This window comes from Ornithodoros turicata, chromosome 3 (assembly GCF_037126465.1).
Source record: "Ornithodoros turicata isolate Travis chromosome 3, ASM3712646v1, whole genome shotgun sequence".
Classification (NCBI taxonomy): Eukaryota; Metazoa; Arthropoda; class Arachnida; order Ixodida; family Argasidae; genus Ornithodoros; species Ornithodoros turicata.
In genome coordinates this window covers 53,599,416-53,627,012 of record NC_088203.1, presented here as the reverse complement: position 1 = coordinate 53,627,012, position 27,597 = coordinate 53,599,416, and the positions used below count along the sequence as shown (strand labels likewise).

The 27,597-nt window shown below is 45.4% G+C and overlaps 1 protein-coding gene across 8 annotated transcripts in view; it reads left to right on the top strand.

Annotated features, from left to right (window-relative positions):
* The window catches only part of LOC135388471 (tyrosine-protein kinase SRK2-like), a 509,896-nt gene that overhangs the window by 320,840 nt on the left and 161,459 nt on the right, over positions 1–27,597 (top strand). For 6 of the 8 annotated variants that reach the window (XR_010421395.1, XM_064618049.1, XM_064618050.1 and 3 more), the window contains 2 exons: positions 15,833–16,015; positions 25,746–25,839. Coding sequence is in view for 7 of the 8 variants with exons in the window: in XM_064618049.1 (XP_064474119.1) it covers positions 15,838–16,015; positions 25,746–25,839 (272 nt within the window). In the remaining variant the exon portion in view is untranslated. Of the gene's footprint in view, positions 1–15,832; positions 16,016–17,930; positions 18,290–18,359; positions 18,430–25,745; positions 25,840–27,597 lie in introns of those variants that run through there. The other 2 variants (XM_064618052.1, XM_064618051.1) reach the window with 2 other exon arrangements.

Below are 27,597 nucleotides of genomic sequence, written 5' to 3'. Positions count from 1 at the left end.
CAACTACATCAATAAAAAATAGTTAAATTACAGTTACAATTACAAATTTTATAAAGTATCTCAATTACGATTACAGTTACTCTGCAAAGTAATTGCGTTACACTGAATTACATTTGCAACATTGATCTGAAACCTGCAAACTGTTGTACATATTTATTGCGTAAGTGCCAAAAATACATGACTACAATAAGCACCCAAGGTGGTGTAGCACTCCCCAGCCTTAGTGGTAATAGGACCAACACCGTTGTCCCTAACGTACATCTAAGTATCACAGCCATTTTCCTTTCTTTAAGGTATGTTTGTCGTAGTACACGGATCTGTTCACAAGTCACAACTACAGTTTGTATCGTCCATTGGTTTTCAGGAGCAGGCTATTCTCAAAGTTCTTGTCTGTAAGGCTGCCACGTCTCCTTGTCATGACAATCCCACCTACTGTAAACAGCCGTTCCACTGCTGCACTGCTGGACAGCCCGACGTTGTACTTCATGAACACCTTAAGCACACAAGGAAGATCCTTTAGAGATTCCAAGGACTCCGAAGTGCGTGTTGTTATCCATGTCTCATACTCTTTTTCCCACAGTGCACAAGTTTTGCTCCTTCCACATTCAAATGTAAAAAAACTTTCATTTGCTTCTTCATCCGAAGACCTCTCACTGCCGTCAATCACAGAAACTGCAGTTCTCATTGCACTCTTAAAGTAGATTAGTGCAGACTGCTTCAGGTCGTCATCTTGAATCCAGTCTGTCTTGAATGTCGGATGTGCAACAGAACCCGTGACGAGATCCCTGTCCAAAATCAGATTCTGGAACCTTTTCTCTACGCCTTCAAGCAGGCTCGTGGCCAGGGTCCCGCAAAATTTTAACTGCCGCTCTCGCACTTGCTGGAGTTTTTCTTGAAGTGAGACTACTGTTCGCAGCAGGAAGCCAGCAAACATTGCTTTCTCTCCCTGGAGCAGGTCAATAGCTTGTATAAGGGGAGCGGTTACAACGAGGTACTCCTGCAGGAACTCTCTGTCAGTGCTGTTTAGCCATGGAACACTGAACTTGTCACACAGTTCCCGCAGTTTTGTGTCCTTTTGCGAAAGGATTCCAACAAGCGCTCTCACGGATTCATGCACTGAACCCCACCTTGTGATGCAAGGTGTCTGAAGGTAGACGCCGCAAGTTTCACACAGTCTGCAAAGGAAGTCGAACGGCTCTGTTTGTTCCACCGTGCAGTACACTTTGAGAAGGTACTGCATTCTTGTTTCTTGTAGATGGTGCACTCCTGAGCTTTTCGTGAGTCCTGTGAACACAACAGTATGAATGAGGGGCGGCAAGAGCAAAAAGTATATCATACCTTCGTAGCCACTAAATGTAGCAAGTGACAGGCGCAATTCCGGTGCATAGGGAGACAGTAGTCAGAGGCACTGTCTGGGCTGGATTGCAGTATGTCGAAAATCGGATCTGCACTGGCAATTTCAGGATATTCCTGGTTTCCCTCCTCGTCCACGCTAGCCGGTACTTCTTCGGCTCCACCGAGCCTCCCAAAGCACTTTTAGAGACAGAGAGCGTGTCCGGTTTGGTGAAGCATCAGCGAAGAACTGAGCTCATGCTTTATTGCTCGAGCGGTGTCAGCTGGAACAGTCCCCTGTGTCAGCTGGAACATTGTCGCTGCCTTTTACGTGCTTGATCTCGGCATTGAATTCCGCTAGGTACGCGAGATGCCGTACTTCCCTGGAGGATCGCCGAGAGCTACCTGGGAGCTACCAGGGATTTCCCTACACCCCCCTCAGGGGGGGGGGGTGTACACCCTCCCTGCATTTTTGCAACACCCCCCTGAAATTTCTCAGGTGACCCCAACCAACTCGGCCACCAGCACGTTCTAGCTGGTAGTGAGTCCGGCGCAGCGAATTACATCATGTACTGTCAAACTTGGCTGTAGGACCACAGCCATGCAGATGATCGTAGTATCCATTTCTCTAAAATCATTTGAAAGTGACTGTTCAATATGCATATATTGCGCGCATGTACGAGCTAAAATGCGTACGGGCACGCAAATTCAATGTGGATCATGAAGAACCATTTGCGCCCAACTCAATCAAGCAAGGCATTCTGCTTTTTTCGTCTAAGGTTTGCACCGTTGGTTGCTACGTATTCATTGAGCTTCGTGAGACAAGGTGCTAGTCTTTTTTCTTTGTCGGCCGTGCCATTATGCATCTTAATGTTGAAATGCCGTTCATAATGAGTCTGTATTCTAATGTACTGTGTTCGAACATGTACAAATAAAACGGGAAAGCTGTGCAGATATGTCACCATTGTGCCACGTTTCTTTCCGTGTCTAAGAAAAATTCCGTAAGCGGAACCTTCACGAAGCATACCCCCCCCCCCCTGGAAAGCTCGGCACCCCCCCAGCAATGAATTTCTGGGGAAATCACTGACCTGAACGATAGGCGAAAACCAAGGGTTTGTGATCTGTGAAGATGGTGAATGACCTGTCCTCGAGGTAGTATAGAAAATGCTTGACGGCCGTGAAGGCAGCGAGGAGCTCACGTCCAAAGGTGCTGTAGCGCTCTTCTGTGGGGGAGAACTTTTTCGAGAAGAACGCGACAGGTTGCCACTGGCCCTGACAGGTCGCGTCCATGACGAGGTGGATCAAGCTCGTTGCCGACGCCAGTGCATGTCTGGCGTCCTGAAAGGCTTGTAAGGTATCGGAGGACCAGGAAAGCGTCGTGGCTCCCGGCCTGGTCTGCCTCAGAAGCGCCTCAAGAGGTCGTAGTATTACCGCGCTGCGTGGAATAAAACGGCTATAAACATTGATCATTCCCAAGAAACGGCGGAGCTGGGTGACGGACGACGGCAGAGGAAAGTTCAGGACTTTCTCGACTTTGTTGGTAAGAGGGGAAATTCCTCGAGCGTCTACTCTGTGTCCTAAGAACTCCAAGGCCGGAACTTATTTGTCGGCATTGATCAGCAGCCCATGGTCGGCCAGGCGCCCAAATAAAGTTCGTAAATGTTGAAGGTGTTCTTCGGGTGAAGCACTGGCCACTAGCAAGTCGTCGAGGTAGGCGAATACGAAAGGTAGCCCGCGAGTGATATTGTCAATGAACCGCTGAAAAGACTGGGCAGCATTCCGGAGGCCGAACGGCATTCGGAGAAACTCAAAGAGGCCGAAAGGGGGGACTATTCCGGTTTTGGGAATGTCTTCCTCGGCCATTGGTATCTGATGGTAGGCTTTCATTAAATATATCTTCGAAAACATCGCTGCACTGGAAAGACCTGTGGTGAAATCAGAGACGTTGCGCAAGGGGTAGCGGTCCGGAACAGTAGCCAAATTTAGCGCGCGATAGCCACCACAGGGCCGCCAGTCACCGGTCTTTTTGGGAACCATGTCAAGGGACGAAGACCAGCTACTAGATGATGGACAAATGATGCCGACAGCGAGCATGTGGTCGAACTCTTGTCAAGCAATAGCAAGTTTTTCGGGGCTTAGGCGACGTGCTTTTGCGAATACTGGTTGGCCACTTGTTACGATGTGGTGGGCGACAGGGTGCTTGACGGGCTTCGTCCAGTCACACGGGGCCGTCAAGGATGGAAACTGTCGTAAAAGATCGGCAAAAACATTGTTCTGCGAAAGAGTGATCGCGAGGCCGACAGATGTAGCGCGCGTGCTTACGCCGTTGACCGTGACGCGAGTAAGGTAGTGCACCAGCCTTTGCCCAGCGACATCAACCAAGAGTTTGTTGCGCCCTAGGAAATCGCTGCCTAAGATACAGTGCCGAGTGTCAGCAACGAGAAACACCCAGTGAAATGTCCTGCGTAATCCGAAGTCGAGAGGCAGTGAACGGCGGTAGTAAACAGGAATTCTAGAGCCGTTATCTGCTGTGAGATACATTATGGGCGTTCTGCTTCTGTCGGATGGTGAGGCCGGAAGGACGCTGACCTCCGCTCCGGTGTCGACAAGGAAATTGTGCTTTTCGCACCGATTCTTCATGAAGAAAAGGCGACCTTGCCGTATGTGGTGGGGGCTTCCGGTCGCCGCTAGGAACCCCCGGCGTAGTTTCCCTGCCATGCACACGGGGATTCGCATCGCCGAGCTCTGCGACCGAAACGGCTGTGGAACCAACAAAGGTAGCGTCGGTGCGTTGGCGGCGAAGTGGGAGGAGTCGGGGAACGTGCAGCACGGCGACGTTGAGTAGAACGGTCTGGGCCTGAGGAAGTGCGGTCACGAGGTCCGGATCGCTCGAGTATGTCTGCGATGCGGCGGACTTCTTCCCGTAGCGAGGCCAGGTCAGAGCGTTCCACTGCCGACACAGATGATGCTTGCTGTGACTGGTGCTGGGAAGGAGCGCTTGGTGAAGATGAAAAGTCATGTGTGCCTTCAAGCGCTGACAGCGCAGACGGGTTGCATGAGTCGGAGAACAGCTCCATTGCCTTATCCGCTCTGGTAGCTAACGACACAATATCGGTCTCTTCCGTAACAAACAGTGCTAGATGGACGGCATGAGGGAGTTTTGAGAGGAAGAGCTCACGAAAGAGCTTGTCGTCAAAAGGAGCGGTTCCAAGGATTTGTTGCATGTATCTGACGAGCTGTGAAGGTTTGCGGTCCACTAAGGGCTCCTTTGAGAAGAGCTCGTGCAGCCGCTGACGATCGGACGCAAGAACTCTGCTGATGACAGCACGCTTAAGGGCGTCGTAGGGATCTTCTAATGGAGGTGAGCTGATGACGTCGCTGACATCGAGTAGCACGTCCTCGGAAAGGACAGACAAGATGTGATGGTACCTAGTCGATTGGGTAGTGATGCCGCCCAATGCAAATTGCGATTCCGCCTGTTGAAACCATAAGTCGGGGCGGGACCGAATGAATGGTGGCAGGCGGATAGCGAAATGCCCAACGCGGGCCGCGGTAGGTGAACCTTCCATGTTACAGTTCGAATCGTTCGGGTCACCACTTTAGAGACAGAGAGCCTGTCCGGTTTGGTGAAGCATCAGCGAAGAACTGAGCTCATGCTTTATTGCTCGAGTGGACAGCATCAGCTGTCCTCGTCTTCGCCACACACCTTTATGAACGTCTCACTTGTTAGCAATGGAGACGTGCACAAGCCGTATATCAGGGAAAGTGCCCTCTTCCTTACTCACTTGAAAGCTTTCATGAAGTTCGAGGCGTTGTCAGTTGTTGTTGAGACCAGTTTGTCTTGAATGCAAAACTCGCTGTAGATACTGTCGAGTACTGCAGCAAGACTGTCATATGTGTGGCTTCCCTCAATACGCCTGCTGGCCAGCACACAAGACTGTCTGTTCAGTGTGTCTCTCTCCATCCAATAGGCTGTGACTCCCATGTATGACCTGAAAATAAAGACAAACAGTTCTGCACACGGACTTGGCACAACTGTCTCTACGAATGACAGATACCAGACTAGAGACTGTATAGCAATAGCATACACAAAGCACATAGCGAAATTTGGCATCACCTTCGGTGTGCAGATCAACAGTCAGCAGTGGATGACATGTAGCTGAGGCTCTGAAATTTTGCTTTGAGATCTTCCTTAAGCTGCTCTGTTTCTGCCTCTAGGTGACGCACAAGAGTTGGCGACTTTCAATACGCTTTCCGGGAAATCCTATGCTGATGAGCCGTTGAAAGTGGGGCTGCTCCACGATGGATAACGGTAGTCCGGCCTAAACAATCATGCCTCTGATGAGGTTGCTTACGGCCTCTATAGAATTGATCAGGAGTTTGACTTTCCCCAAAATGAATACGGGAAGCAGCTTGTGTTTGTACCTTGTGAATGGGGAGATAGCCCTTGTCTGCTGTACTGCTGTACCTTGTCTGCTGAGAGTACTGTCTGCTACTCAGGAGATGGCGAGCCGGCTGTGCCCTGACGCGTCCTCTTTCTTGAATCTGCTGTCCTTCCCTTTGCGGAGATCGCTCCAGCATGAAGCCTCTGCGCAATTCGCAATATGTATTCAAACGGAGATCGAAAGTTCGAAAAGAGATCCAGAAACAACCAAATACAAAAAACGCGGCAACTCCGGCGACGCACTGCACCCAAGCCCGAATCGACACCGTGCACAAAACAAGCCTGCACGAGTACTAAGCAGAAGAACTCTCCCACAAATGCAGCTTCATCTTGCGGGTAGCTCTTAAAGCAGAATGTGAACTGACCATGAGGTGCGTCCGCAGGTTTGAGCTGCTTCGAAGCGCTGCCCTCACTTGCTTCTTCGTCGGCTCACAAAGCTTGCAGTGGGCTACAACATTGTTTTCGTCAACCTTCACACACTTGTGGTAGTATTTTTGGTAGTAAGGCCATGGCAATGGTATTTCTTCCTCCGCTGTCCCTTCTGTCAGCTGCCCAACAACCCTGGTTTCTTCCGCCATTTTGCCGATCAGTTTGTCTTGGATTGAATCACGACTGAGCCAGCGAATTGTGCACATTGTTGCTTGCGCGAAAAGCGGTCGCATCGCATCCGTGCGCTTCGCAGTCGGATAGAGGAAAAAATCGGTCCTCAAAAAATCAAAGATGCTGTAGAAACGACTCGAACTTCAAAAATGAGTTGTTCCCAATCGAGGTCCAAAATACTTCGGAAAGTAATTCCAAATGCGTTACGCGTTACAGATAAAAGTAATTGAATTACAACTACAATTACATCAATTACATCAAATAAAATGTAATTATAAAAGTAATGAATTAACAGGAATGTAATTAATTACTGTAATTGAATTACTTGTAATTAATTACTTTACAGGTCTGAAAGTGACCGATAGTGAAATTGTGGACGGTGACATGAGGTGACGAAATCCGATGGACGGTTTCGCCAATAGACGTTTTCAGGAAGTCCCAGTGCTCCTTGTCACGCATCGTTGTTTTCTCGGGTCCAAAGAAATGTGCGCGAACTTCCAAAAATACCACGTGACCTTTCTCCGTCGCGCGAGAAGCGCGTCTGACCGGAGCGGTCTCTGGCGCCCACGTAACGAACGAAGGCCGTACATTAGCAATAACAAGTCGAAAAACAACCGCTATCATGCTACCAGTTGTCAAGGTTGTTAGTGAAGGAGAAGAGGACGTGCGGTCATATCTGTTTAGCGATAAGCAGGTCACGAATAGTTCGGACCACTGTTCCTTTTTTTTTTCTGTAATGGCACAACTTATACCCCTGTCATACGACAAACTGAATGAAATCCTCAGCAAATGACGTTGGTTCACTGCCACACAGTCACACCAAATGTCATTTCATGAAACTGGCATTCGCTCAGCTGACGAGTTTGGGGAGCTTTCCCTCTCGCACAAACTGCGTTCCCTCGACGGCTGAGAGGGAATAAAAAACAACAACGTTAAGCCGCAAAAAAAAAAAAAAAAATGCGAACAGAAAGTTATTGTACAATAACTTATTCCGTGTTTGTTGATATCTGAAATTAAAGAAGGACGTGTTTACGCAATTTTCAAAAATTACTCTCATTCCCGGTCAACCCTTCCGGCGCAAAGCGGATTCGTGCTTGGGTACCTGTCTAGGCTTGTGCCTACCACGATCGTCAAAGCGAAGCAAAGGGTTTAGTTGGTTTGGTTGCGGCAACCACGTCCATAAGTATGCTTTTGAAGTAGACAGCAAATTTATAAGAAATATCCACCAATGTTCACACATAACGCGATCAATTGCCTTGAAAGACCTCCATCGTCATCATTAGCAAATGCTATCTTTCTTTAGGGTGCCTGAATATTAGGTAGTATTCCGGCAGCTAGTATTCAAGCCTTGCCAAAGGACAACCAATGTCACGCTGGTCTCTTATATAATTTGTTAAAAGTTTGTTTAAAAAATGGTTGTAGAAGTTATCCGTGTCAGAGTGGAGTAATAACTGAAGTGCATCACCATATGCAACTTCTTTCTGAACAAGAGGCCTAAATTAAAAGCCAAAATAAGGCGTGATTTCACAGAGCGTAGCACATGATGTGTTGTTGGCAGCCAGTATACTATAGCATGGCGTAAGCTGTTGGGAGTTTTTACGCATTGGTGTTGGTGGGTGGTTTGGCATATAATGGTGTGATGAATGGAAGTGAAATTGTTCACAATGCCAGTATGAAGACGAGAGAGGAGCTTCTCCTAAAGGATGAGCGTAAGTACCTGACCAGTGCCCGATCGCTATATTTAAAGTGCGCGCGCTCGAAAGCCGCTCTGACAGGTTCGCGCGAGAGGCCGTGGCGAATCTCGGGCCGAAGTGATGCATTTAACGCGCCTGAATGGATAACGACAAGTTGAAGATGGGGGCCGAGGAGCGTAAAACTGTTTTCTTAACAATGCGTATGACTTTGAACAAATAAGCACAATGCAACGAATGACTAAAATTTATTAGTCTAATGACAGTATATACATTAGGTTGCAATGACGTTCTGATTTCGTGAAGTTTCATCCCCCCTCCCACACACACAGACATACACGCATTCACATGCACAAGCTCCAATGTCATATACTGCATTGAATGCGGCGACTGCTCTATGTAATACATTGGTGAAACCGGCCAACAAATGAACAACCCCCTTACCGGACACAGAACCGACACGTCCAACAAACTCCCCAAAGCAGTCGCCGAACATTTTAACGTTCCTGGTCACAATTTTGACAACATTAAACTATATATTTTAGAAACCGGGTTTAGATCCACACGTGACAGACGTGATAGGGAGTCGTATCTCATATAAAGTTTAATGCTCTTCACCCGTCCGGTATCAACAAATCACAAGGCACCCTGGAAACACTTCACAAATAAAATATGCTTTTCCCTTCCATCTCCATTATCATCAGTTATGTTCTACATGGCCACTGCCTTCTGCTTGCTTTATTGCATGCCACAACTTTGTATGACAAATATTAAAAAAAAAAAAAACCTTTGCTCGTTCTGGAATTTTTCCCCACGTAACCACTAACCTCCTTATCTTTCGCTATGCTTGCCAATTCTTGCCTATTGTCCCATTTCGTCCACGTGTTCGTGAACCCCCATTTTTCTGTAACCGGTCAGGAGCCTAGATGACTTCGTTCACATAATCCCCAGCCCACTCTAAGAAAGCGGCCATTCACTCCGGCCGTAAAAACCCGTACGGACCCTTTCTTCCCTCCGGGCTGTTGACACACAATTCGCATGAACCTTTAAACACGTCACACCTAACCCTTTAAATACCATGCCAATGATGAGGACGGTGCCCAGAAGAACAGTCTCTGTTCGAAATATCGGCGGCTTCTGTCCTGAGGCAACTCCCTTCCTATATCTCTACCGGTTCGCTGGATTTCTACCCATCTACACAGACATACAGGGTGTTTCAAAAAACGTGCCATTGCATTCTAATAAATAAATAAAAACTACGCCACCTAGAATCATGCGGTCAACGGCATTTGTTCTTACTAGGTTTTGGCCACCTCCTGGTGTGCATGTCATGTAACCTAAGTTTAATTATGTAAATGTTTGCGAAGTGAACTCGGAAGTTTGCCAAGTAAAGGTCACTTTTTTACCTCACCAACATGAAGAGCGTGCCGAATTTACTCAAATTCATGATAATTGACAATGATATTCGGGATTTATTCCATCGGGAAAAATTCGGAGGAGGAGCGGAGGTCTGTGGCGCGCGCTGCGATTACTTTTGTGCTTCATCAGTGGTTCGAGCAGATCATGTGGATATCAGGCTTTAATATGGCGATTGCAATGTGCTCCCTAAAGTCAATAATGAAAAAGTTGATTACAATATCTGCGTTAATCAGTCCCCTAATTGAACAATAAATTGGTTTCCTAGTAGCAGCCCCGTCGAGTAATCCAATGACAAAAGTAAAACCGCCCTAAGGCAACTCCCTTTTTTATGAAAATTTGCTGCAGATAAAAGGAAACGCTCTGTATTTCCTTTGTGTTATTTTGGATTTGTGTGCCTCCAGTGGATTAATAAAAAAAAGCAAGCTCTGTGGCATCTGTTTAGAAAATTGTCCTGATGTTGTATTTTACAGTGTTAGGCCTGGCTAAGGTCGTCATGATGATATGTCTCTTCCTAAAATTTGTGTTTCATGGTTAATTGCATTCACTATAATTAATTTGAATTAGTGTTATGGCGTGCTTTGTTACTGTATTCCTCTCACAGGATAAATATTTCGGTGTTTCAGTTGATAGATTTCGAATAATATAATTATTTGCTTACGTGTGTGAAGTATGAATTAAAGACGGGGGTAGGCACCCTTTTTCAAATTTCCTCCTCTTCACAATTTCTAGACTTCTAAGCCATCTGATTGGTATGTTATAGCTCCACCCACTCCAGCGCACTGCCACGCTAAGTCCAGGTCATTGGCTCCATTCCCTCTCCAAAATTTCTACTCATTTCTAGGCATTCGAGACCAACCCCTCATAGGTTGGTTCCAATAGGACACAATTTCTAGCCCTTCTCACGGTGGCTAGACATACCCACGGCGCGCTCCACGGCGACTCTACACCAGATGGCGCGTCGCAGCGTGCACCCCCTAAACAGTTCACACCACTCCCACCAGATGGCGCAACTCAGCAGATGGAGTACCGACGCCATATGACATGGTTCCATTTCGATGCATCATAAGCAAGAGAACTTCGTCAAGATGCGTTGTCATATATCACACTCCTGTTACACTACAAAGAAGTTGAAGGATCTCATACGTGAAGTCTTGGACGAGTATCTGTCTGCTTACAGGGAGCAATCACTACGTGATATTCAATAAATATGTCAGAAGGAAATAAGAGTCCTGGAGAACATCACCAATCGTGCTACAAGGTATAACACCACTTGATGAAAATAAAGTTGCGTAACATGCTGCTTCACTGTCTCGTCAACTTATTCGCTCGAACACGATGTGCATGCAGTTCGAGCACCCCACTCGAACTCTCACCTGTGGGGTGTCCATGTGCGGCAAGAAAATGCTTACACAGCATATACTGAGACACCCTGAATTACGAGGGTTGTACTGAATATCCAATAACTGAAAGTAATAAGCAATCCTTTTTTTAGAAAACATCATTCTTTATTGGTGGCAAACAAAAGGCATCATTTTAATCTACAGTGCCTCCTATATTTTTTCCACATAATCGCCACTTCTTTGTGCACATTTGTCCCACAGTTCTGGAAGCTTGAGAATTCCCCTGTGGTAGAAATCCGTTCCAGCAATCCGAAGACATTGACGCACTGCTCTTTGGGTGGCCTGCGTTGACTCTCAAAAGAAACGGAGAGCACAAAGGAGAACGTGTCGTGTTGTCTTCTTCTGTTCCATGTCTCAAGTTTTATCGTCGGTTTTGCCAACGAGTTTTCCATCATGGAATTCCGAAAAATATCCTCACCGATCGTGGAACCCAACTTTGGGGTTCTCCTATTCGTCAGTATTTTCAGCCATTATTAAACCACTACATAACAGAGAATGGTATGAAAGCGGCCTCCTGTGGATGACTGCAAAGGACAATCAGAGAAAGAATAGTCACACATTTCACTTGTTCGGGCAAGTTCAATTATATTAACGCACCGGGTATAATGAGTCGGTTCATTCTGTCACGGGCGAAAAGCAAAAAACCGTGAACGCTGGGAATGAAGTCGCCTTGTTGCACAGATTGGATCGTAAGACGACAAGCTCGCGCGTGAGCAAGTATAAAGTAGGGGACCAGTGAGGTTCGCGTTATACCGTGGCAGTGGCGGATCCAAGGGGGGGGGGGGGCGCTCGCCCCACCAAAAAAACGTCAGTTCACACATTATATCTCCCTCTCCCCCTCCCATACTACTCGCTTCGACAAAGAAACCGCCCCCCCCCCCCAACTGAGGGTCTGGATCCGCCCCTGGATCGTGGCGTGTTCGACAAAGGCTACGGTCAAAGGTGGACGGCCGAAGTGCCTGAGGTATCGTGAACAAAACGCACCGATCCACCCATGGTGTGCCTGAAAGTTTCAGCGGGAAAAGAAATACTGCGGTCGTTCAACGAGCAGGAATTGCAACGCTTCCACCATCTTTCCTCGTAGGATAAGCGACTCTTATATGCGGCGATTAGAACGCAGGAAGAATTCTCCGGCCGGTGCGACACCTAGCGGAAGCGGTCAAAGTTCGGCGAGTTCAGTGCTTAGGAGGGGTGGATGAATGTGCTGTTAGCGACACACTGCGGTAGTCTCGGTATTGCTTCTCTTGAATGCACATGCTCACGAAGTGGGTTGGATTCACTGTGGTGTTTTCCAACAACACGTGACTGAAAGATTGTCAAGGCTGGCAGCTCGCCTTCACTAGGAGCTCACTGGCAGCTCGCCTTCATGATTGGGGTAACAAGGGTGAGTCGTGTGGAAACACTTGGTGGATTGCTTTTATTGGAAAGCAGCGACGCACACACAAACGAAAGAAACAAGAGGTATCTTCCAACCAATTTATTCTTTTCGCTACTTAATCGTGACGAGATTAAATATCAGAGGTATTTGGCACTTTACATGTAACAATCTTCGAATCACGTGCTGTCGGAGAGCACTGCAGTGAAATCCAAACCACTTCACGGGCACGTTCAAGAGAAGCCATACAAAAACTACCGCAGCAAGATGCCTTCCTCGCGGGCAGTTAGGGCCATATAGGTACACGAGCGAAAGTGACGCCGCGTCCAGTGTGAGCAGACTTGATCCCTCATATTTATTTATTTATTTATTTATTTATTTAAATACCCCCAGGGCGTTAGCGTTACAGAGGGGAGTGGTGGTTAAAATAAATGGGTTACACAGAGTAGAAAAAGCTCAATCCAAAGTATAAGAATAACAATCTTGATTACAATGTTACATAACCACTAATGACACTTTTGAACTAAGCGATGGGCGAAATTGATGTCAGTGAACCGGGGGAGGTGATTCCAGTCGATGGCCGGTGCGGTAGAAAAAGGACTCAGCATGGGATCTGGTTGAATAAGATGGAATGTGTACTTTTGACGAAGGTCAGCACGATTTGATATGTATGTAGGTGGAAATATAAAGCGAGATCGCAAGTTATCGTTATGATAATATATTAATATAATGAATATATATAAATATATATATATATAAATATATATATATATATATATATAAATATATATGAATATATATAATATATTTTGTGGAACCGGCACAGACGGAAAATTTTTCATCGCAAAACTAGGTTAGTAACTTGCAAGTTACGTTTCATAGAAGTTACACAGGCTGTACGTTGGTAGTTGCCGAAGATCAAACGGGCAGCCCTGTTCTGAATGGTTTCAATGGTCTGAACAAGAACTGCTGAACTCGGGTCCCAGACCAAAACTGCATACTCATGCTTCGGGCGAACAATGGACGTGCACAGGGCTAATTTGGGATGCTGAGGTGCCTGGTGAAAGGTGCGTCTAATATATCCCAAAGTACGGTTAGCGTTGGTGGTAATATGCTCAATATGAGTTTTCCAAGACGAGTCTGGTGAGATAAAAACTCCTAGGTATTTATAGGAAAGAACAGATTCTAGCGTCGTATTATCAAGAGTGTATGGCTGGCAGTATCCACGGGTTCGTGTTATTCTCATGTGTTTACATTTGTTAATATTGAGCTCCATGCCCCAGGTGTGGCATCATGTTAGTACGTTATTAAGATCAGACTGAAGAAGCTGGGCATCAGATTCCTGTAAGATTTCTTTGTATACAACACAATTATCAGCGAATAGGCAAATAGACGATGAAGAAATACATTGCGGCAACAACATCAACAACAACTTTATTTTCGACCTTGGAGAGTGGGGAGTTTCATCGCCACATTGCGGCAAGTCGTTAATGTAGATTAGGAAAAGGAGAGGACCAAGCACGGAGCCCTGAGGCACACCTGATAAAACCGGGGCAAGACCAGAATCAATGTCGTTAACAGTTACGGACTGACTACGATCAGAAAGGAAACAATGATGCCATGATAGTACGTTAGTATCAATATTGAGTGCACTGTGTTTATGGAGGAGGAGACGATGAGATATCTTATCAAATGCCTTCGAGAAGTCAAGAAATATGCAGTCGGTCTGGGACCTCTTGTCAAGAGCAAGGCTCAAGTGACGTATGAAAGATACCAGTTGTGTTTCGCAGGGGAATAATTTCCGAAATCCGTGCTGACTGTGATGAAAAAAAGGAATTAGATTCAAGGAACTGTACCAAGTGGGAATATATGACGTGCTCAAGAACCTTGCATGAGATGCTGGTGAGAGATATTGGACAATGGTTAGCTGGAGAATGTTTGTCGCCGGATTTGTGAAAGGGAACGAACTTTCCGGTTTTCCAATCCCTCGGTAGACAACCCTCGTCTAATGACTGTTTGAAGATCATAGACAAAATTAATGAAGAGTTACAAGAAGTATTTTTAGGAACTTTGAATTGATACCGTCTGCACCGGAACTTGATGACAGTTTTAATGACTCGATGACTTTTTAGCCCCGAAGGGGTCAATGGTAATGGGATCCATAACAACGTAATTCGAAGCAGGAATGTGGGGTATGTTGGCTATTGCGGTGCGAGAAAATACATCGGAAAACACATTTTTAAACACCTCGGCACATTCATGAGGAGGAATGTTCTCCTCAGATGCGTCGGTTAGTGTTATGTAGGAGTTGCAATTCTGATGGCTATTCACTGTATTTCAGAACTGTTTCTGATTATTTTTAAGCATGTCTGGAAGTGAAAAGGGCAAAAAAATGGGTCTCAGCTTCCTTGATGGCATCTTTGTACTGGGAGGCAGCTTCATGGTATTTACTCCATTTGATTGCACATTGGGATGATTTAGCCGCTCTGAAAAGTCGCTTCTTCTCGTTGCATAGTCGTTGAATATGTCTGCTATACCACGGAAGCCTTGAGTTAGAATGTATGTATACCAGAGGAATGTATTTGTCGAACAGTTCCAGCACTTTGGCTTTGAATAAAGACCAGTTTTCTAGAGAACGAGAAACGAAATCCGTGACAAATGTGTCCAAAAACAACTGAGCTCATCGTCAATATCTGTGAAGTTAACTCTATTGTAATTCCTGATCGGCTTCTTCTTTGTCACGCGCGTCAGTATCGGAATGTCAATAAAGAAATGAATGACAGAATGATCGCTAATCCCACCTATGCAAGATAATTTAGTGACAAGTTCAGGTGCAGTTGTCAAACCAAGGTCAGTGATATTTGCACTTGTGGATGTTATTCTTGTCGTGTAGTGTACAAGTGGCTACTATTATGGGCTAATATTTGCTACTATTGCGGGCATTGTGGCAATGCTGAAAACGAAATTTAGAAGTAGAAGCATAAAAAGTGCGAGGGCTAAGAAATTTTATCATTACACTAGAGCTTCCATTGCTCGAAGCCCATCTCCCATATCGCCTGTATGCTGCCCGCAACAAGTTCTTCTGAGAAGTGTCGTGGTACCGGTGGCAATAGCTAAAAGCCTTGTTACTATGGTATGATGAATACGTTTTACAATTTGTGCAGCAAGAACATTAGGATAACAGTCATAACTCCCATTTACGGTATTGTTCTTGCAAATAAAACTGATTTATGCACTTCGGGTTTGCGCGTTCAGAGCTACATATGAAAATGCCCCGAAAACCTGAAAATGCATGGAAATTTATAGTGCCTATAATGCCAGTTTGGGCGCCTTTTATAGGCGCCGAAAACACCGTTTTTTTGCTTCGTTCCTAAATATAATGTTTCGTTCCTGTCGTTTGTTTCGTTCCGGGCACTAACAACAACTAGATCGTCATTTGTGTCTCAACGATATATAAGTTACAGTAAAAGACAGTCTATGTACATATTCAGAGAGTCCTCGTCGTTCTCTTGTAGCGTATTTAGCAGCGCCTACAAAGATTAAACAATCAAACGACCGCAATTTCTTTCAGCCGCGATGGGCAACATCCACAGCACTAAGCGCAGTGACAAGCACCTACTGGGAAAAACAAAAGTGCAAGGAAAATCCGTCGACCAGACGAAACTGTTGGGAAACACATACAGCGCCAATCCTGTGAGAAATTCCGACGGCACCGCCGACGAAGCGCCCGCTCAGCCGCAAAGCAGCCCGAGTGGTGAGCCTCTTATAATGCCTGACCTCCCAACACTCTTTGATGAAGCCAGTAGTCTTCTCAGAAATCGACCTCTGGGGTACCGAGCTCCCAAGGGGGAGGGGGGGGACTATATCTTTATGGATACATGTCTATGGGTTTTTGAATTGGGCATTCTCAGAAATATTAGGGAGGTTGAAAGCCGCAGGGGGAGTGGATCCCCCTCCCCTGGGGGTTTCGGAAAATCCCTGGGTGGAGTAGCGTAGTATAATGTTATAGGGCAGTTCCATGAAAGGCAGTGTCAGTTTCTGAGCGCTCACCTGTGGATATACTTTGGCCATAGATGATAGAGGTGCTCCTACAACTCGTATGCAGGAGCGGGCTGCTTTTACGACCCTCGAAGCTTTTTATTTACTTTTCATTGTCGTATCGGTCGTCGACTTTTGTCTCTCAGTGTAAGTTCCAACAAACTATAGAAGGTAAGGCATCACTGTATCGCGAATCTGTGCGGTACTATACACTCGCGTAGCAGCGCTGAAGAGAAAACACATCTGCCAAAGAGAAACATAGGTTCGCATTTCAAAACGATGATAGATTCCATCGTCTGCTTTTAATTCAGTGGGCAAATTGGTGCAACTACAAGAGGGGTTATAAACGGATATTTAATACTACTGTATTCTATGGCCACGTGTTGTTTTTCAATGCAGGTGTAATAAATAATCCATACACTTTCACACAACAGGAGCTGAGAAATTTGAATAATTTCGACAGAATTTCTAAGTGACAGCCACATACTGCTTTTCAACACAGGTTAAATAAAAAATTAATACGGTTGCACGCAGCAGGAGCTCAACAGACTTTCGACAGAATTTCGATAACAGTTTTCATCCTCCGATAAGCTATTTGGCCAATTTTCTCTCGCGATAACTGCTAGTTATTTCATAAACATATTTGAAAGTTAGCGTAGCTTCTACGGCCGCGAGAGCTCCAGCAACAAGGACATCATTGTGACGTGGTTCGGACAATGACGCGACGGACGAATCAGAGCAGTCGGCCCTTGAGTTGCTCCGCCGACGATTGTCCCCGAGACTGTCTGCTTCGACTTCGTGACATCCGTCCATATTGGAAGAGTTTTGTTGTGATACTTTCTAGCTAGGGAGATTCTATCATGTCGACAAGTACAAGAACGCGATGTTATGCTGCTGGCTACATGAATTCGCCCGCGGCCAACCCGGAACTAACTTCGGTGGCCGACGGACAATGACGCAAAACGAAAATGGGAGGCAGCAATCGCCAGCAGGTATCCTGCTATGGGGAAAGGCCGTCGTGTTCCGCGCATCTCTTCCTCACACTTCGGTCATGAAGCTTATCTGGAGACGGACATTATGCAACTTCGCAACGGGCCCGCTCCAAAACTAAGGCGGCTTGATGCTATGCCTACGTCTACATACGACGTTCCTGTAACAAGTGGAATGCCAGGACATGCCCTGGGCGAGGTAAGCTTTAGCTTTCAGTTCGCTTCGAATGGAACGCAACAAAAGAAAATATAGCGGTATCGTGTGCAGTAGCCCGTCGTGGTTCTTTCCAACCAGAATTATCCGGCAATTTTATTGGCTGGCAAAAGTGCACACAGCAGAACATCGACGGCAAAACCAAAGCGAGATTCACTAAACGTTGTCTGCTCTCTCGGTGGCCCTTGTAACTCCTTCAGTCTGTCTCCGTAAGCATCTTCAGAATCTGCTGAGTATAGTTTAGAAGGTGCAGGATGTCGTCCCCTTCGCTGTTTGCTGGAGCTTATTGAAGGTGAACTATAAGTCTCTCACATATGGCGGATGTAAAGTTTCTGCTTCTAGTGCTTCTTTCGAATAACGCTTAGCAGTGCAAATAGCCGTCATTTCATATGTATTTCTCTATATAAGATACTCTATTTCTATTACAGGCTCAGTCAAGCAGCTTAATGGAGCCAGCTCCAAGTGGTGTATTCAACATAATCTCTCTGCATTGGTAGTGTGCTAGTAGTTGTCTGCTAGCAGGGTATTAGCATTAGTAGTCTCTCTAGTATTTGTAGTAATAGTAATGCAGTTTTGTAATATGTATGGCGATGATGTTTCCACTGATGAGGAAAGATATCTCATGTCTCGCACCACATTCATTCAGACTCTTAGGTCTTGTGCAGCCTCCTGATAGAGGTATTATCATATGCTTGTATAATAGAAGCAGGAGGAGTACCGTCTACAAGTGGTACTAGTGCCCATCCTGTGTCGCAGGAACATGCACCAACGACATTACCACAAGATGGTATGCACACAACATGCTTATCTAGCTGTTTTCCTGCTGATAAAGGTGATATCATAAGCTTGCATTATAGAAGGAGGAGAAATGGTATCAGTGCATGCCCTGGCCCCCCACACATGGCCCAACAACGTTACCAGAAGAGGGTATGTACACAACAAGTGGTGTTTTTTCAAGAGTTGAGTATTAAGAGACAGTTCATCTTCCCTCCGGAAACCATACATTACATATGTATTTTCTCCGATGCAGTGTGAGATTATTAATAGCCATTATGTATTTGATAGCGTGCTACGAAATGATGTGTTCATTTAGTTTTTCAGGCACTCATCCAGGATGGGCTGCCCCCCAAATATTTGCTTCTATACCAGATAGTGACTGGTGGGATAGTGGCTTCCTGTACACTTCGGTGCCATATAAGCTTCACAGAGAAATGGTGCACAGGAAAAAACTGCTGCTCCAACTACCGCGCTTAGTAATAATGTCTGAAAATATGCCTTTTTTTTTGCTTCATGTTACACAGGGAAGAAATGTTTGTGCATGTTATTTGGATGCAATTACTGGTCTACAGTAAAGCAGAGTTCTGCTAATCCTGTCTTGCTTTAGTGACATTCACTATGGTTTCAAATCGTTGGTAGATGTTTTTGACGCAGAAAATTTGTTCACAGTTCAGAAAGATGCTATAACGTGGTGCAGGGTCACAGCTACAATAAAGGTCAGCCAAACAATCTCACAGAGGCGGCCTCCACTTGAACAGCAGCGCAACTCAGCATATCTGAATCTTTTTTATTTGTCGACACTGTGAAGTTTGCAATTAGAGCGTTTTGTTGATTATTCGTTACACATTTCATTTCATTGAATAAGACCATTAGAGGCCCGAGTGCCTTACATAAGGGGTACAGAGATAACTGAACAACAACATCCATTAATAAATAGAATGAAAGAGAAAATAAATAATACTGTGAAGCAAGTACATATAATGAATGAAACCAAGAACGGAACTCAACACATAGAAAAATGAGCGAATAGAATCGGATAATATAAAACTGCTCAGCAAAAAAGTATTACGAAAAGAAACAAACAGAGTGATCTCGTGGATAGCGACTGGGATGGTGAAGGAAAACAGGTATACAAATGAGTAGAACAGAAGGAAACGTCGAGACTTAGGGTATGCTGGATGATTTTATGTATTCAGAAACGGCGCTTTGGAACGAGGCAATGTCGGCTATGCTAACGATGGCACCAGGGGAGTTATTCTCGTCAAAAGTATTCGACCTCGATGACTTCGTGTCTTGCCTATCATTGGTCGTTACGCGAAGAAGGCGTGAAGAACAGAGGTGAATGCCACGCGTCCTCAACCAATAGTCGAGCCCTTGATCCTGCAATCTTCGCGCTTGATCGGAGTGCCCATATCACAGCGAGGCCGCCCTTCTGCTTGTTCTCGCCGGAAGCGGAAGGTTGTAGGTTGTATCGTGAAAGAGAAATTTGTGCCGACGTGCGATATGTGCGCAATCTATGCACAAGAAGGTTATTCCACAGTGAACAGAATATCACCGCATCACATTCATTGTAATACACGTTTACACCTATGCGCCACGCTTTTCCCTCCTTTTCCCCCTGTCGTTTATTTCAGTATACCACATAGCGCCCCCAGGTTGTAGGAAAGCGCGACCTTCCTACTGTTCATGCGCTAGAGACACCGCTGGACGACGGCTAGGGATACCGGCTACGGATAAATAAGGGCGGAGTCTATGGGTGGAGTCTATGGGTGGAGCGTGTTCTGGTAGCTCTGCCCAACAGTTCGTGACGTAAAGTAATCGACCTCGATTACTTTTGACGATAATAGCTCCCCAGGGAGGCTATTCCAAAGTTCGATCGAGTCACTAATTATCACCAATTACTTTTCAATAATAATAATTAATCAATTAATAATCAACTTTTCACTTAGGAAGCTTTCAGGTAACAATGAGAATGCACGAAAGGAGACAATCCTGGTTGAAAGCCAACCTACGTATCTTAAAAATCTGTAAGATGACGTCAGGAATCCGTTGTCGCTCGGACACCTCAGACCACATGGTCTTTCACTCTTTCTTTCAATAACTTGGGAGAGTGGGAGGAGATCGCTCCACTTCCATTCTGCTATCTCGCTTTTGCACAAAAGCCACTGAGGGAGAAGTTGATTCACAAATTTGACGTCATTAGCTATTAGTTGCCACTATACTGTGCCCCAAAAGTGGCACACAGTTTTGAGGCAAAATCACGTTTTCAATATATATTTTTTTAACTATCCATCAGACCTTATTGGCAAGGTGGTGTCTCGCATACAAGGACACTGAAAGGAGCCTGCGGCTGTGGAGACTGAACCACCACGTTCACAACATATGTAGTAGTAGTAGTATGCCGAAAGACCAACTTTGGCACAAGGTGTGGAAAAGCACTACAGGCGAGGTGTGTGAGCAGTGGACAAGCTACTTGCCTCCTGCTTGCTATCTCGGCTGGTCATTCAATTGCATACGGCACTTTTCTTCCTAGGTCCCGGAAGTGAAAATTGTGGCTGTGGCCATTTCGTCTGCTGACCCTTTGAGCCTTCAGAAGCATGACAAAGAAGACAAATAACAAAAAAGGCCCTTCTCAAAGCCATCCATTGCTTTACATAGAGACAAACGTTGCTTCTTCATCAACCCATTTTGCTTGCTAGGCCAAGATTTGAGATTTGATTTCTACAGCTTTGTGTGGTATTGGGGCAGGCTTCCTAGAAGAGTAGCCATAGAATTGTGAAGTGTAGTTATAGGACTGTAGGCCCTTCATTGGTGTTGCACACCAGGTGATTACACAATGAACAACAGAGTAGCCCATAAGATTAGTAAAATGTTCCATCTTCACCGCCAAACCCAACATGGATCTACATATTCCGACAAAAGTTCCGACAGAACATGGGTTTGGCTTATTTCTTCTGCGGTGTTCCACCCTAGCCGCTAAGCTGAGCACTCACAAGCTGACACACTCACAAGAGGGGCCTTGCCTACCCAGCTAGCTGTTTGTAATTCCATCCACCCCTGTTCGCTGGTAGGACCAGGGAAACGTCAACCCCGTGTTCTGTGAACATTCGTCGGAATCTGTACTTACATATGTGTTGGCATTAGGGTGACAGCTATCTTGTGTTCCCAGTGCGCACATTGGCGTAGGTCTTGCAAGCAGTTCTGCTTACAGCTGCCGAAGTGTTGCGTACCTGAAGGAAGAAACAAGGAGAGGAATAAGAACTACTGCCACCATGCAATAACGTTGTGCTTAACATTTTTTTAACTTGTATCCAGTGCACGTCAGCATTATACACGGTGTGTGGTTTTTTAGGCGATACAAATTTTTTATCGAAAAAACTATAAGGGCTATAGACATGCTGTTTTCACTTCTATCATCTCTGGGCCGGCGGACATTCTTGACCATGTGTTGCTCGACCGTCAAATGACTAATTACCTAAAAATCATTAATTAACGTTTTAATTATAAAAGCTACGAAGTTGTCCCAAATGAGAACACCTGTTCCCTTCGGTGACCTGATATCGTAGCCGTTTTCAGAAGAAAAATCCGTTGAGTAGATCGTCCTTAAAAAAACTCGTGAAGGAACACCATTTTTTTCTTCATTTTGTTCATTGCGCATCTTCAGAGACCCGTCTTTCCTTCACCTCCAATGTAAGAGGGGGAAAGAGCACACTGTCGCCCCTTGCGTCCTGGAAAAAGATTAACAGAAAATGTAACCCAAGATAAAGGCAGTTCCGATGGCGTCGCCCGATACATGTGTTTTAGTTTTGTTTCCGCAAGCTAAAGCTCATCTTCGACGCATGAGGCTCCTTCACCATCTCACATTGGGGATGAAGAAAAGACGCGTCTGCGAAGATGCGAAATGAAGAAAAATAAATAAAAAAAAGGGTGTTCCTTCACGAATTTTTTGCGGACGATCTACCGAACGGATTTTTGTTCTGAAAACGGCTACGATATCAGTTCACCGAAAGGAATAGATGTTCTCATTGGGACAACATCGTAGCTTTTATAATTAAAAAGTTAATTAACGATTTTTAGGCAATTAGTCATTTGACGGTTGAGCAACATATGTCCAAGAACGTCCGCCGGCCCAGAGACGATGGAAGCGGAAACAGCATGTCTATAGCCCTTATAGTTTTTAATGAAAAATCTGTATTGCGTAAAAAAAGACTCCCTCTATATTCTGTCACGAAACCCACAGTGTCATAGAAAGCTTTCAGGTACACAGGCATAACTGTGGTGTAGACAGGGTGTCCCAGAAAACGTGTCATGGAATTTTAATAAAATAAACTACGCCACATACATTGAATCATGCGGTCAATGGCATTTGTTCTTACAAGGATTTTACCACCTCCTGATGTGCATGTCATGTAACCTACGTTTAATTATGTAAATTATTGCGAACTGAACTCGGAAATTTGCCAAGTAAGGTCACTTTTTTACCCTACCAACATGGGCGCCATTGAGGGAGGGGCAAGGGGGGCACTTGCCTCAGACATGGGCTCAGACTTTTTTTTTTTTCATGACTTTGCCAGGGCCCTGCTGACTGAGGTGAATGAATCAGCATCTTTAAAAATGATAACTAAAAGCCTCGGCTCTCGGGCCGTGTGGAAATTCAACGAATAGCAACATCTCAGGCACCAACAAGTTGCGGGAGGCACAGACAGTAGCGGGAACGTTCTAATGACGGACGTCACTGATGGCACTGGAGTTATTGCGCAGGGCTGTAGAGCGACACCCCTTCCCCGGGGGAACTGTGCAGTGGTGCCCGGGTCCAAGATTTGCCTTTCCCTGAAAAATTGCCTAGCGGCGCATCTGCCTACCAATGTGAAGAGCATGCCGAATTTACTCAAATTAATGATAATTGACAGGAATATTGAGGAGGTATCGTATCGGAAAAAAAAAGCCGAAAATCACGCTCTGTGGAGCTCGCAGAGGATAGCGCGCGACGACTTTTTCAGCGAAATCATTGCGAGTCTGAAGAAAGGACGTCGGAAACCTTGCGCACAACGGCATTGTAGAAAGAGATAACACAGACATAGCTTATCGCGTCCGGCTTCGACTGGTACCATACCTTCCCTCTCCCAATTTGAGGAGCTGTCACTTTTTCTACTATCACTCTGTGGGCTGGGTTTCCAAACTCCTTTCGTCGGACTGACAGCGATTGCGCTCAAAAAGTCATCGCGCGTTCTACTGAAGTGCCCTGAGAAGCATGATGTTGGGCTATTTTTCCCGATATGATAGATCCTGAATACCACAGTCAATTATAATGAATTTGAGTGAATTCGGCACGCTCTTCATGTTGGTGGGGTAAAAAGTGACATTTACTTGGCAAATTTCCGAGTTCATTTTGCAAAAATTTACATAATTAAGCTTAGCTTAGGTTACATGACATGCACATCAGAAGGTGACAAAAGCCCAGGAAGATCAAATGCCGTTGACCGCATAATTCGATGTGACGCAGTTTTTTTTATTCGAATTCAGTTACACGTTTTCTGGGACACCTTGTATATGCATTGTTACTTTTCACTTCAGTATGGTTCAGGTGATTCATTTGACTCTAATAAGTGAAATCCCAAGAACCAGCTCGTGATTGAGTGTAATCAAATATTTTCAGGAAACATAGTATTACAAAAATTAAAAGCAATACGAATTGCACCAAAGTCTCCACTTGTGGCCGTTCTATACCAATGCACTCAAACAACACAACAGCGCCAGGTCAACTGATATTGACAGCCGTGAACTCCCATAAGGTTCGTTGGTTGAAGTTGTCTACTTTTGGTTGTGCTCTGCGAGCGTTTTTCAAAAGCATTACTTCAAATTCATTCCATCTGGACCTTCATAACCATTGAGTTTACTCCGAAGCTAGCACAGTTACTATGTACAGGACATGACAATTGCGGAACTCTAAATTCTTTTGAATAGTGTTAAAAAAATTACATGCATATTCAAGACCAAAAACCATATCAATCACACTTTGCACTGTAGACATGCAGAATCCCACTTGAAATGTACTGATGTTACTCATAATATCATCTATATGACTGTTACGGGTAATGTGCTCTGATTAGGTGTACAACGCACCCCGTAATTTTGCGACAGTTTCTGAGGCCAAGGTAGCCCCAAACGCAGCTTCCCAATGATAAAACGGTGTAAAAAAAATACAGGAAAATTAATACTGCATGCACACATACTATATGTATTTCGTCCTGACCATTAAATTATCCGACGAATAATATAAAATATCTACCATCAATATTGCTCGACGTATAGCGTGTACACAGGTGTAACTATGGTCACGAGGAACTAGAAGTCCGTTGTTACAACACGAAAGCTCCTTAAGACTGTACCGGTGCGCACCAAAATTACTACGTGCACATAACTCAACCCCTTTTATACGGACGTTATGGATACGGATAATCGCTATCGCGACATTTCCGTCGGGCACTGCGGTTCGGACAAACGAGGGTAGACTGCTGCACCACTGAACCTGTTGTCCGTCGGATCCAGAAGTTGCATAAAGTGGTCGTACGGGCAAAACTGTGGCGTGTAGACTACCAGCAGTCATCTCTGAACGCAAAAGTCGTTGAAGAGTGGGCGCTCGGTTGCGCACATTACACCTGTGCTGTCACACAGAATAGATATCAGGCTCAGAGAACTGAAGCAAAGGTATACATCTGCTTCCCAAAGACATTAGCGATCGCAGAGGCACCGGTCATTGTCGAGTGGACAACTGTGTGTGGAAAGTTCCACCGTGCACACGTGCGATCCGATGATGAAACGTACCTGAAACTGTCGTCATGCGGCTCCTGTCGAATACCGCACCTCTAACACGAGCAGGGTGAAGCGGTCTTCGGGTCCGTCGAATACGGGTCATCCTCTACCACCACTTCATCGGCGCTGCCTTCTTCAAAATCGCCTGGAAGCGACGCGACATTGCTTTCAGATTCCGACATAATAGTAGACAATAAGAGATCGCGCCTTGCAGACGGACGCCTGCAAGCTGTACCGGGAGGCTCGTCCTCATTGGCGCAGTCCGGTCACGTGTCTCCTGAGGTCCCGACGTCGTTTTCGGGAATATACAGAAAGGGACTTCAGGCATACTCTCAACATCCGGCATCTGCTCTTGCCATGTATTGTATCAGATAACTCAGAGACTATATACTCCATAACTCGCGTGCGGTTTTCGCTGCCGTGACCAGTGATCACCGAAGAATAGCGAAGAATGGAGATTATTGGGTTCGAACTCCTTCCACCGCTAAAAGCTGTGTTACAGCTATGTGTACGGGACTCTCATGGTAGAAGGAAACAGAGAGCTATGGGAATTGGTCAACTCATGCAGTTAAAAATATGGAAGAGAGACGCCCTTGTGAGGACTGCACCAAGGAACTCGGCATGTAATTCAGTTACCTTTCCATTATTTTCAGCAGAAATTGCAGTTGCATTGTACTCCTACAACGCAAGGGGCGTGAATCAGCTGAGCTTCCAGAAAGGGGACCGGCTGCAAGTGAATAATGACACGTAAGACCTTATTTTCTTACTTTTTAGTCAAACTGGAGGAAAACTGCCGTTAGTGGCGAGGGGTTTTCAAAGTGTCTGACGGTTGTCTCATTGCCTGCACAACCGGGAACGTGCAGTACTCATTGAGTAGAACAGTAGCACGATTGTATAACCCTTCTTTTCTTATTCACTGTTTATTTAAATTCATCATTCTGACAGTCTTCCAGGCAGCTATACGTGTATTTGTACGCTCTGATTACAGAAGTGCACCACATAACACGCTTTGCGACAACTATTGCGCCGAATGATACAGTTGTAGCTTTTGATGTGAGGAGAGAGTGGCCGCCACGCTTTTTGTGGCAATTTGCATATACCTGGTGTTTTTGTTTTGTTTATATCTTTTACAGAGTTTTGATAAGAAAGCTATGAAGGCAGCATGGATATCGTTTGCGCAGTCGAGTTATACGCCGACAAGAACATCCTCTCGAATAGAGTATTTAACAACAAGATCACTAATTAGCTAAAATTCAGAGATTAAATCTCTATTTACGGGAGTTTAGGCAAAAGCGAGATAGCAGAAGAGAAGACGATCCTCGTTGAAAGCCATTTTCACATAATCCTGAAACACCCGTGCTTTGAAATGCCCATCGCCGAAATCGCGCGGATCGGGAGGTGCAAGGAGCACAGCGCAGATTCCACGTCAGAAGGCCACGTGCTTTTGAACGATGGAGATGATTGCAATAGGTGCTGACCTGCTGGCAAGGGAAGCGTTTTCTTATTGAAATATGGCAACGCGGAGCTACTCTGAGCGGGCGAAAAATAGCCACAGTAGGCCGGAGTTACGGAAATGGGTCATAAAATATCCAGAGGTAATACTGGTAACAACTCTTCTCTACTCTGCTCGTAAGTAGATGGGGTTATGACGTCATACACATGCGCGTGCGGATTTGTCGTCTGCTATATAAACGACTGTTGGCCCTCTTCTGCTTAGTCTTGACCGAGTTTTGCAAGCTTTACGTTTAGAGTTAGTTGAGGAAAATGTTGTAGGGTAAGGCACCATCCCCAATGCCATCAGTTTTTACGCGCTAATAAATGCACGGGCAGCTGGGCTCCTGTGGATGATTCTAACACTAGGCTATTTCCTGTAACACGCTCCAGAACGTTCTAGTGTGACTCTTGCGACCTACTAGAAAATTACTACCTGGATAGAAGATTGAATCAGAACTGGAGAACACTTTTAAAACGTGCACGCTATGCCCGCGTCTGCATTAAATAGGGCACATTTATTTATTCAACTCGAACAGCAAGTATTTTGCAATACTGCAGGACAGGTTGCACAGTGCGTTATTCTTATTGATGGGGTATGATGATTTGGGATGGCATCGACATTCACGGTTGCAAAATCCGCGGTATCGAAGCAACGAAAATGCTCGATTGCTTCGCAAGATGATACGCCGTGCTTAAAAAGCCGATAACACTAATGAAACAAGTAATTTACTAATTAAGCACTTCGCTCCACGAATCTCCGATGTCTGTCGAAATCGTTTTAGCGAAGGAAACCCACATTTCAGCGGCCGTGATGCTTACCAGGGCGAACACGCCGGTACAGCATGTTGGTTAGTTCATTATCAAATTAGTTTAAGTTGGATGTTTGCACGTTTTGTCCAGGTTAGTCCAAGTTCGCTGTTGGCATTTTCCCATGCGCGACTGCGCATTTTAGACGACTTATTTCAATAGGGGGACTACCAAACATTTCCAGCGTTTTATTTTGCAACGGGG